Raw genomic sequence first — 13251 nt, 5'->3', positions numbered from 1 at the left:
AAAATAAAATAATTATTGTAATTTTTTTTTTAATGTAAATGATACGTCACGGCATAGATTGGGGAGGGACGAAGGGAGGGCTGTGGGAGTTTTTTTTTCGGTTGCCTTTTTTCATATTATTATTATTATTATTATTAATAAAAGAAAATTTTAAATAAAATTTTTGCGTGTACAAAACGAGCTGCGTTAATTGTTAACAAATTTTGTTTGTTTTTTTTTTTTTTTTATTATTCTACAGTAAACTTGTTTTTTTTTTGTCAGTCGATCATTAGCTGTTAAGCAATTTATTTATTTTCAATAAAAACCATAAAAACTTACTTTAAAAAAAAAAAAAAAAACAGAAGTTAAACGGATGTACATAAAACGTTTTTTTAATATTACGGGTAATTATTACCCGGTTTTAAATAAATTTAAAACACATAAAAATAGTTTTTTTTTATTACTTTTTTTTTAGTTTTTATGGTTTTTATTTGATTTTTTTTTATTTGTATTTATTAATTTAATAATTTCAAATTTATCATTATAATCATCGTCATCATCATCATCGACATATTTAAATTTTTTTTTTAATTATTATAATTAACGTTCACTCATCATATTTTAATTAATTTTAAGAAAAATAGAATTTAAGGCAGATTTTGGTTACAAAACAAAAAAAAAAAAAAAAAAAAAAATTTTTTTACACACAATTTTTTTTTTTTTTTTTTTAAATTTTAAATTTAAATTTTTAAATTTTTACTCTTATCATTTTTTTTTTTTTTTTAAATAACCATAAAGAGATAAGGCGCGAAGGTGCTTTATAAATAAGCATTGTACTTTTTGTTTTTTTTTTTTTTTTTAAATTTAATTTAATTTAATTATTATTATTATTATTATATTGAATAAATATAAAATTTTTTCGCATATATATATATTTAACCGAATGATAAAAATTAATTTTGATGATAATATTAATAATAATAATTTTTCTTTGGTTTTATGCGCTTCGTCGTTTGAAAAAAAAAAAAAAAAAAAAAAAATGAAAATTTATAAGTTTTTCGAAATTTAAAAATAACATCAAATAATTTTTTTTTTTTTTTTAATTTTAAAACGAATAGAAATCCATTACGAACAATAATCAATCAATCATTTTTTAACTCGAATCTTTAATTTTTTTTTTTTAAATTTTGTTTTACAATCCGAAACCGAAATTTTTTTTAAATATTTAATATTTATATATATATATATATAAATAATTTTAATTTAAATTTTTTTTTTTTTTTATTATCTAAACAATAATTTTTAACAATTTTTTAAATAATTTTTTATCATCGTCATCGAACAATATCATACCATCATCATTATCATTATTATTGTTATTGTTATTAATAAATAATAATTAAAAAAAAAAAAAAAAAAAAACAAATTGTGACCGTGATACCAAAAAAAATTTGAGCACCCTTGCACACTCATATTATAAATAATAAATAATAATAACGACCGAAAGTCCGAACTTTGTGTGCTTTTTATAAACAATTATTAAATAAACAATTTGTTTTTAATTAAGTGTGTTTAACGATTGGTCTTAACCATATTCTTTTATTGTTTAAACAAACAATGAGGAATTGAAATAGATGGTTAAAATGTGGCTGAAAAATGATATTCCACGTGTTTTTAAAAATTATCGTTTGATAATAATAATAATAATAATAATAATAATAATAATAATAATAATAATAATAATAATAATATTAAAAAAAAAAAAATCTGCCGCATTATTAATACCAAAATGTTTTTTTTTAATACGTTTTCCATAGAGATTTTGTCTAATAATAATAATAATAATAATAAGTGTTTTGATTAATTTGCCTAAATTTTTTGTTATTACACCGCACACATGATGCATTAATGTCGTATTAACTCGTATTTTTAATAAATTATAATAATTATTATTCTTAACGATGTGTTATTTAAAAAAAAAAAAAAAAATAAGAGAAAAAAAATTCTATTGTTATCGGTTTGCAGCTTGATCAACTTGTTTTGTTTTTCGTATAAATATTATACTGTTATAATGTTATACTGTAAAATAATAAAAAAAAAAAAATTTTTATTTTTAATTCAAAGGGATATTCCTGTTTGATTAAATTAATAATTTAAATCTCGTTTAGTACAATTAATAAAAAATTATTTATGAAAAAAAAAAAATGAAACCTTAAAAATATGACTTATTTATATTAATTATTTATGTATTGATAGAAAATAAGTTTTTTTTTTTTTTTTTTTGGCTTTTTTTTGTAATTTTTTTTTGTTTTTTTTTTTAAATTTTTTTTTTTTTGTATTTTTTTTCGTCTTTCACTCGTCTTTTTCTTTTTTTTTAATCGAATGAAATCATTATTATTATTATATTTATATATATTTATATGAATATATATATTCGCGTAAAAAAAAAAAAAAAATTATTGATTTGAATCGGTGTAAATGCATTTTATTTATGTTATATGCATTGCAACCATCATTCTTATCATTTTTTTTTTTTTTTTTTGTAAATAAAATTATCATTATCAATTTAAATTATTGTTGATATTTAATTGATAACTATGATTTTTTTTTGTGTATGTAGATAATTTAAATAAAAAATAAGAAAAGTCTAGTTTGAACCTAAAAAAAAAAAAAATTAAAATTGTTTTTGGGAATGCCTTTAAGTCGTGTGGTTTTATTTGAAATCGATTTTCGATCATCGTAAAAATTCGATAATTCACGTGTGTAATCACGTGTGAAATCAAATAATAATAATAATTAAAACAAAAAAAAAAAAGGAAAAATAAAATAATAAAAATAAAATAAAATAAAACAAAATAAAACTTAAAAATTAAAATTATATATATATAATTTATGTATGTATGTATATATATATGTATATATTATTATTATTATCATTTAAAAAAATATGAATTGTTTTAACAGGAATGATTTTTAAATAATATTTTTCGTATAAATATGATAATTTATAATTTTTTTTTTTTTTTAAATATTCATTCCGGTTTTGTTTTACTAAACAAAAAAAAAAAAAAAAAAATTATAAATTTCCTAACCTTAAAGACTAGCTTCATGTTTATATCATCAGTGAAATTAAAATCAAAAAAAATAAAAACTACAAAAAAAGAAAAAAAAAAAAAAAAAGATAATAATAAAATAAAAATAAAAAAAAAAAAATGCCCCTAATAAATAAATAAATTAAAATTAATATAATAATTGTTATCATCATCATCATTATTATTATTATTTAAATAAAATTGTTGTTATCAATTGAACCATTTAAAAAATTATAATTATGTTGTTCTGATTGTTCTGGTTGTTGTTGTTTTAATGTAAAAAAAAAATGCTCAAACTAGACTAAAATATTGCAAAAAAAAAAAAAATCAATTATTGTAATTCAGTAAAGTAAAAAATAAATTAAAATTAAATTTTTTTTTTTTATGTAAGTTTATTAATTAATAAAATCAAATAAATTATAAAATTGAATTGAATGACTTCAAATTTTATTAATTTATTTGATTTTAATAATTTTTTTTTTTTAAATTTAAATTCACACATGAATAAAATATACATATGTGAACTTTTTTTATTATTATTATTATGTTTCGTAAAAAAATTTAACGGTTTTTTTTTTTTTTTAATGAAAAAAAAATTAAAATAATCAAATTAAAACTGTTTGTAAAATTATTAATGTTATTAATTAATTAATTCACCGGTTTATGTAAAAAAAAAAAAAAAAATTGTTTGCATTTTAATTTTGATTTAAATTTATTTTTAAAACAGTTTTAATTGGTATCATTTTTATTTATAGAGAAAAAAATTATTATTATTATTATTATTATTAATTAAAAAATTGAAATTGATTTTGTATGAAGATCAACGCCCAAACCGTAGAAAAAAAATAATTATTGAAATTTAATTTATTTAAAAAAAAAAAAAAACCGAATAAAATGTTTTTTTTTTTTTTTTCCTGTTTACTTTACTGAAAATTAATTTTTTTTTTTTTTTTTTTTTTATACCAAGGCGGTGGTTTTTTTTATTATTAATTTCTGATTGGCGGAAAAATTTGCCGCCAGTAATTTTTAACGGTTTTTTTTAAAATTGTGCAAAGCTTTTTAAAGTTGAATGTGTATTCGTTATTTGAAATTTTACGTGTAAAATGTATTGATTGTTTTTTTTTTCTATCAATCAATCAATCAATCAATCAATCAATAGTTTTTAAATCAATGAACGTTTAAAATAAACGTAATTAAATAATTGTTCATTGATATCATTATGAAAATTTCATGCCTGGTTTGTTTTTATTTTATTTTGTTTTTTTCGTTTTTGAAGTTAAACGCTAGGAAGTAAAAGCAGAATTTACTTCCATTTTTTTTTCTTTTTTTCAAAATACTTCTAGTTAATAAATGCTATTGTTATAATATTTCATGTGAAATGAACATTTGAACAAAAGCAAAAAATTAATATGTGATTTGTTGTGTTTAGAAAAAATTTTCCATACGCCATGATTATTATTTTTCATTGTTCGAATGAAAAAATTAAAATATTGAAATAATATTATATGAGTTTTACATATTAACAACAAAAAAATTATTTTTTACATACATGGACCATGTTTAATAAAAATTGTAATAAATTTTTTTTTTTTTTTGTATCGTGATTTATGATGTGTACATTAAATAACTGTTCATTAAGATATTTATTTAGATGCAGTCAATTACATTTTACTGCAAACCTTTTTTTTTTTTTTCAAATTAAAAATCAGGTTCGAACCTAATTTTTCATCAATAATTATTTACAAGTTAACTATTATTAGTTTCAATAATGAAAAATATATTGAAAGCAAAAAAAAAATTTTTTTTTTTTTTTTTTGTTTGTTTCAAAGTCCATGTATGTTTTACAGTTTATTACAGTATTATTATTATTAGTAGTATTAGTATTAGTATTGTTTTAAAACAGTTAAAATGACGTTTTTTTCACATTTGTATTATTATTATTATTCTGTAAGAAAAAACATATCATTGAAAATCTATTTATTATTTACACTAAATTGTTAAAATTAATGTATATGTGTGTGAGTGTGTGTGTGACTCAATTAATACAACCCCTAATTGTTTTTCATTTTTTTTTTTTTTATTATATGCGTTATGAGAAAAATAAAAAAAAAACAAAAAACAAAATAATAATAATAATAATAATTATAATTATTATCTTTTTTTTTTATTGATCTTTATTATTATTTATTATTACAATCTAATTATGAAAATTGCATTTAGTGCATGTATTAATTATTATTTTGCATTTGTGTTCATAATGAAAAGTTTTTTTTTTTTTTCTTTTCTTTTTTTTTTTTTTTTTTTTACTTACAACTTACAAATTAAAAAATAAAAAATAAAAATAAAAAAACAAACAAACAAACAAAATTAAATTTATTAATACGTATACATACATATATATACGTATATATTGATTAATGCTTTTGCCTCATTTTAAAATCAAGGTCAATTATTATTATTATTATTATCATTATTATTTTATAAATGTTTGGTTTATAAACGAAAACGTATGACTAGCATTTATATTTATATATATATATATTATAATATATATATATATTTTTTTTTTTTTTGCTTTTCAATTCCCTCGAATACGCGTCATCAGCCACACACTTATTTTAAATGCATGCATATCGTGTGCAAAAAATAATAATAATAATAATAATTATTATTATTATTATTACTATTGTAAAAATATAAAGATATATGTATATAATATATATATATGTATTGTGTCACGAGGAATTGCAGGAGAGAAAAAAAATAAATAATAATAATAATAATAATAATAATAAAACTCAACGAAAATGTATAAATAAATAAATAAATAAATAAATTTTGAAATGTTTTAATAAATAGGTAAATAAAAAAAAATATTTATTATTTATACATTTTATATTTAGCAAATGGTCATGTTAGCATTATTATTATTATTATTATCATCATTTGTTTTATTTCGGTTTTTTTTTCATATTTTTTTATTTTTTTTCTCTCTTTTTCTTTTTCTGTCACTTATACAGTTAACTCTTTCTTAACAATTATTATTATTATTATTCAATCCCGTAGAAAAAAAAAAAAAAAAAAAAAAAATTTTTTTAAAAAAAATCTTTGGTATGTTGTTTCGTCTTTAAAAAAAAAATTTAAATTTAATTTTGATTTTTGTAAAAAAAAAAAAAAAAAAGACGAAACACAAACAAAAAATTAAATTAAATTGTTAAGATTTCAAAAATCTATAAATATAATATGTATTATGCCTTTACCTTATTATTATTGATGAAGGTTGTCTAATTTAAAAAAGGGGGATAAAGGGGTATCGGGGAGGGAGGGAATAGGGTGTCGGGGAGTAGGTAACACAGCCGAAAATTTGTTTTTACAAAAAAAAAAAAAAAAAAAATTATCATTAATATTTTTTTAAATATTAGGCATTGAAAAAAAAAAAAAAAAAAAAATTAACTAAATCATTCGAGTTGTTCTAAAAAATTAGGAGATTTAAAATAATCAGGAACTGGATCATCCATTCTGGATATAATTTTATATATAGATTTCTTCCAGGATTGCTCCGTGTCCTTTCCCGTTTGAATTGCTTTGAAAAATTCTCGAAGTGTTTGCTCGACAACAAATCGAAAATTTGAAGGAACCTGAAATTATATAACCTTTTTATGAAAACCTTAGAAAAAAAAAAAATTTATCGACAAAAAAAAATAAAATAATTCAAAAATTATTATTATTATTATTATTGATAAATTTGATTTATTTTACTTTTTTACGTAATTTAACGAATTCATGCAATTAAAAATTATAATTTTATTTATTTATTTATTTTTTTTTTTTTTTTAGAAAGTGAAAAACAAAAGAAAAAAAAGAAAAGACAAAAAGAAGAAAAAGCGGAAATGCTCGCACCTGTGGCCCCCATACCTCTATGTGGTTATTCCTGTTGTAGTGAAGGTTTAGGACTCTGTAAATCTCTGAATCAGCGCTAACGTGTATGTCTTCAGCATTTTTAATTCCTTCGCTAACTGCTTGCCTTGCATATTTTTCCATTTGAATATAATAAAATTCCCTGGAAAAGGTAATAATCAATTATCATTATTATCATTTTTGTTTTACATACGCGCGAGTTTTCAAATTTTTTTTTTTTTTCAATATTTCGTGTATTAAAATTATTATTATTATTATTATTATTATCGTAGTCGTTTTAATGACGTATAGTATATTAGAATTTTTTTTTTTTAAAATTAATATTTACGTTGAACAAAATGCAGACGACGCGTTACGAATAAGTTCAATTTAAATTTTTATTAAAATAACGTTCTTTTTTTTTTTTAAAAAAAAATTCCGTTTTGCATTGTCCGAGTTGAAAAAAAAAAATTAATTTCGAAAATTCCAGAAAATTTTTTTGCCTTATTACGGTACTGTTAATTCGTGTTTAAAAAACAATTTCTTTTCCCCGATCAGACATTTTGAATTTCGTGGATTATAAACGACGGTTAAATTAAATAAAAGGAAATAATAATGAAAGGTGAAAATTATTACGATTTTATTATTGAAAATTAATACTTGTTTTGTGTCAATATCGGGTGATTTGCGCGGGAAAACACAATGAATTCAATTTTATAATAATAATGATAATAATACGAATTTTTTTTTCCTTTTTTCTTTTTTGTCGAGCAGAAAGCAAAAAAAAAATTCATAAGGAACAATAAGAGACAAAAATGACAGAAGGGAAAAACGAAATTTCATTTATTTGATTTTTTTTTTTTTTTTTTTTTTTTGTAAGATGGCATCGATAGGGGGGCCAACTTTTATTTAATGCCTTCAGCACCCCTCATATCTTTTAGTGAATCAAATAAGACAGAAGCTTTTGTTTGGATTCTTTTGAAAAGTTGCAACAAAAAAAAAAAAAAAAAAAAAACTATTCTTTAATCTACAAGAGTTTTTTTTTTGCAGTTAGAATCCTGTAGGATAAGCATCGACTATTGGGACCTATAAACACACACACAGACGAACACACACTCGGACACTTTTTTAACTTAAACTTACGAGCGTACTTTCAATTTTCTTTCTTTCTTTCCTTTTTTTGAAATCATCCCTCCTCTTTTTCATTTTATTATTTTCCCTTTACTTTCGAGGGTTAGTTTCCTACATAACCTAGAGAACTACTACCCTAATTCTATTTACATTTGACGTATTATCAACCCTAGTAAAGATTTTAGAAAAGAAACTTAAATTTTAAACCCTCTTCACTGGACATTTTTGTTGTCCAGGGTCGGAGACATTTTTTTTTTTTTTTTTAATTTAAACACAATCGGTCGCAATATAAAATGAATTGTCAAATGAAATTAAATCAATCCAAATTTACTTTCCTAAGATAGAAAATAATAATAATAATAATAATAATAAATTCATCGTAAAAATAAGAATTTTTTGTTTTTGTTTTAGGTAGAATGAAAGAAAATGAAAAGACTCTCTCGTAACGGTTTCACTTTTGGAAAATGAATCCGAATGAATAAGTGCGTAATTGTAAATATGCAGGAAATAAACATTTAAACGATGCCGAAGGAAAATTTGAACGTAGTAAAAGGAAACATAAGAGAGAAATAATAAATTTAAAGGGAAGAGTGAGAGAGAGAGAGAGAATTTACCAAATGAAAATAATGCCTTTGGGCAAAATACTGATTAAATGATTAATGCCCAAAATAGTTCACAGGAGACGAATAATAATAATAATTCGCCGCCAAGAATTGTCTTTTAATTCTCAATGAATTAATAAAAAAAGGAAGGAAGAGAAAAACTTGGAACACCGGATATACACGGAGAGGGAAATTGCGGTAAGAAAAAAAAAAATTTTTATATTTTTTTTAATTTTTTTTGTTTTTTCGGGAAGTTATCGGAGATAATATTCAAAAGTAAAGGGCGTGGTAGGTAGTCTTAACGTCGTCTGAATAAATATCAAGATAATTCCAACGACTTGCATGTCAAAGTCTAGAAATACGTCTTGAGGGAAAAAAAAAAAAAAATGTTAATTTTTATTAAAACTTATGTCGCATCCTTGTTTGAACGCTAATGGACACGACGAGACCTTTTGACTGGGAAGAAAGAAAGAAAGAAAAAAAAAAAAGCTAAATTTAATTTCAATTAATTGCCCTTTTTTTTTTTCTTTTTTTTTTCTTATTATTATTATTATTATCATGGTTAACTGACATCCGTGAGATGATATTTAAATGGCACCCTGGGTTAAATACGCGTATAAATTTCGTTTTATGATAATTAAGTTGTATTACATCGAATTGAGAGAAAATTTATATCAAAATGATGGCTCTGTCGAATAGGATAATAATAAAAATTTTAAATACGTCATCGTCATGTCGATTTTCTTGTTTTTTTTTTTTGGGGGCGGGGGGGGGGGAAACGTCACGTGATAACGGTAATAAATTAATTATCGTCGAGTAATATGCATATTATTACATCCTTTTGTGAAATTAAAAAGTAGTTGAAAATTTTTCGTTTTTTATTCGTAACAAGTTGTTTTAAACGGTTTAAAAAAATAATAATAATAATAATATTACGAATCACTTACCTGAAATTTGAAAACCATTTCACTAATTGAGCCGTGTTGTTTTTATTGAACATAATATCCGGGAAATACATTTTTAATACAGCAGAACTAGGATAGCGAACCCAGAAAAACATCAATTTAGCTTTCCGTAAATGCATCGGAGTCAAAGTTGACGAGTAAACATAACAGTTAAGAAAATATTTTTTTTTTTTTATTGAATGATTTTTAACGGTTTTTTTTTTGTCGTGAGTTTTTTTTTCTTTTTTTTTTTCGTTTGTATAATAAAAGGATATCGAAGGTTGAAGTCCATCAAACGGTCCATCGCCACTATTTCCTTCTGAACCTCGATCTCCACAATCTCCCAAACCGGAACTTCCTCTGAAGTGAACAAAATCGGGAGTGCCGCTGTGGTGAGCAGCAGCTAAAAGTGCCGGATGTAATATGGTAGGGGGATTTGTTAAAGGAGGCGAATCCCTGTGATCTACCATAACTGGGGGACTTCCATTTATGTGATGAGATTGATGCTGGTGAAAAAAAGGACTGTAGGGAGAAAAAACTTGGGATTCGTGAAGACTCGGATTGGGAATAGCCACCGATGTCGGTAAGGATACGGGCAACATAGACGGCGGATGATATAATCGGGGAGGCGGGGATTCGGCTCCGCTGTTGTTGCTTGTTGATGCTATTATGTTGTTGAATTGTTTGGTTTGCTCGCTTAAATTCGAGGGAGAAGGTCCCATATTGTCTTGGGCTAGAATGCGGCTCACCGTTCTGGGAGTGATTCTCGTATCTGTTACTTTATGCCTTTTCTTTTTCGGAGCAACGACTAGACTTAACGCTTCATTTTGTTCGGGAATGCTGTCTCTGGATTCCGTTGATAAACATAGCGGATTTGTATTCGGTACTCCGATTCCGCTTATGGATGAATACAAAGCTGCTGCTGCGGCCGGATTAATTCCACCGCTGGGTAATTTCGGAGCTTGAAACATTGAATTGCTCGGCGAAGGACGCACGGGAACGCTCGTACTGTTGCTGGCTATTTCTGAATTAGGCGTATTTGCTGGAGTGCTGTTTGCCGTGCTTATCGGCGTAGTTTGTTGATGCGGAATCGGTAATGTCGTGGGCCCTGTTTTTTGCGTGCCACTTGAAAGGGAATTTCCTAATCTTTCTCCGGACGCGCTCGGCGTTCTGTCGATAACTTTCGTTCGCGGAGATTTACGATCTAATAATTGCGATGCGAGCATAAGATCTTTATTTAATTGCTCGGCCGCAACGGATGCAGTCTCTGTTTGTTTACCCATTAATCGTTTTTGTTGAACGAATCGATTAATAATGGTATCAATTAAATTAGTTAAAGAAGAAGTTATTTCAGTTTTGAGCACATCCGCGAGTCCTTCTAAATCAGTACCCGTAACCGGTCCTACCCCCGACACGGTGTTTCGAAACATTGAAAGTCTTTCCGAGAACTCGGAGGAGGATCTCTTTTGGGGAGATTGCAAACGATTTTGTATTTCACTTTGTATATTTTGAACGTGATGATTTGAGGATGATGATTGGGAATGTCCTGAATTTAAATGAGATTGCGATGAATGAGATAAATTACTGCTTAAATTAAGAGTTTTTTGCTGCGCTTTTAATTCTTGTTTGCTTTGCGAAACGCTTTGGTGGTGATGGTGGTGGTGGTGGTGGTGATGCTGCGATTCCGATGATCCACTCGGATTTTCGGATTTTGATACTTTGGATTCCTGATCGAAAAATAATTTATGATTCACTCCTAAATACATTGCTGCAGCATTACTAAAACCGTGTTGCCCGTAATGTAAAGCTGAATTATTCGGGTGATCCGAATGTGGTAAATGTTGATTTTGCACCATCGATAGAGGACCATTCATATTCGGAAGTAGTAAATGACTGTCCGGATTTAAAGGAGCGTTTAAAGAATGGAGTTTCGAAGAGATTAAATTAGGAATTGACGGGGAGGAAGATGTTTGAGTTGTAGGCGTCGAAGAAAACGGAAAGGCTGGAGCGGCCGAACTGTTTCCCGGTTTTTCAGAAGAAGAATTTCTTACCTCTGGCTCCGTATCACTTCCTACATCTGCATCTGGATCCACGTCATCTTGATCCGGACATTCGGATTCTTGCTCCATTCTGTTGCACAATTGTACGTATTTATGTTGCATTTCCGCTAATTGTTCTTGCATTGATCTTAATTGCGTTTTAAGAGCGTTTTTCTCAACGAGTTTTTGTCTGAGTTCCGGAGGTTCGGAATCTTCATCGTCCAAAATGGTACCCAAACTTCCGTTGTTACTTAACCCGTTATCCGAATAACGTTCTGCTGCGCTAATATCGTGCTGTTGAGGATGGTATAATTTTCTTTTTTTACATCCATTCACGGGGATCGGTAATGTCGGGCTAGATCTCATTGTCGAAACAATATTTTCAACTCTAGCTCGTTTTAATTCTATTTGTCCTGTTTTTTGCGGTCTCGGTTCGGGAGATTTCGTATAAGGAACATCTGTATCCGCGTCTTCTTTGGTTTCTGACAGAGGAGATGGAATCGAGGCTTCGGAGTCTGAACAAACATTGCTATTAAAGGTACTTAGTGCGTCTTCCGTTTTAACTCGGGTTTCACACGGGGATTCGTCTAAATTCCCGGTTGAATTTTCCTGATCCACGCTTATATTATCACTGTCTACGTTAAGGCCATCGCTCTCATTCAGTGACAACATTTCCCCGACGGAACTTGACTTTATGTCACTTTCAATCACATCACTTAAAGCACCTTTTTTATATTCAATTTTTACATTATTATTGTTTAAATTGTTATTATTATTGTTATTAATAGTATTGTTATTTTCTAGCGACAACGGTTCGGGTTTAACACCATTTGCACTAACACTTCTCAACTCGTTTTCCAATGCTAGCAATTCTTTCTTGCGACCTTGCAGAATATCCCTAAGCATGTTGTGTGCCATTTCATCTTGCGAAGATTGCCTGCTTTCTTCGTCCAAACTCTGACGCATTATAGCCGGGGATTTCAAACAATCCAAATTCATTTTACTTTCGGAATTTGAGGCATCTACGGCAATCATGCTATCGACGGGACTCGAAGCTTCGCTACCTGTTTTCACTTGCCTATTTAGTAGCTCATTGAGCATTTTTGCGGGCGCGAAGCCCGGACCGAAAAACCCGAAATGCTTCTGACCCGGATTGAAAATAGCACTGTACAACCCACTACTTAGAAACGACGGGCGAGAACTGAAATTAGGTATCGAAGAATAACTATTCCTCGGTTCCCCCGCGTCCACACGTTGTCGCGTACGTTTTACTTTGTTTTGTAAAAGTTTATTTTCAATGACTCCGCAGCAATTAGGATTCTCCTCCGATGACATCATAAGTGAAACCGTTTGGTATTGGCCGAGGACTCCTCCTCCGGCAGCTGGTCGCTTCAGCCAGTGGCTCGAACACGGGGGATAAATTCCCCTACCACGGCGCAATGATCCCCTCTTGATTCCAGACTCTTTTCGTCATATTCAACCTACAAGGTGAAATGGAAAAAAATAGTCAAAGTAAGAAGAACACACACGCCTAAAGTTGCACACCTGTCTTTTCTTTTGTTCTTTA

General features: G+C 26.2%; 1 protein-coding gene across 1 annotated transcript; it reads right to left on the bottom strand.

Annotated features, from left to right (window-relative positions):
• Positions 1-6529: 6529 nt before the first annotated feature.
• Phum_PHUM334550 (homeobox protein prospero/prox-1/ceh-26, putative) lies at positions 6530-13019 on the bottom strand (the record flags this gene model as incomplete). The annotated part of the gene is made up of 3 exons (XM_002427623.1): positions 6530-6709; positions 6987-7131; positions 9649-13019. 3 exons carry the CDS (start codon positions 13017-13019, stop codon positions 6530-6532), a joined length of 3696 nt encoding a protein of 1231 aa, XP_002427668.1.
• Between the last annotated feature and the right edge of the window lie 232 nt (positions 13020-13251).

Source organism: Pediculus humanus, genomic scaffold (genome assembly GCF_000006295.1).
Source record: "Pediculus humanus corporis 1103172107743 genomic scaffold, whole genome shotgun sequence".
In the NCBI taxonomy this organism is placed as follows: domain Eukaryota; kingdom Metazoa; phylum Arthropoda; class Insecta; order Psocodea; family Pediculidae; genus Pediculus; species Pediculus humanus.
This window is presented reverse-complemented; position numbering and strand designations above follow the sequence as displayed.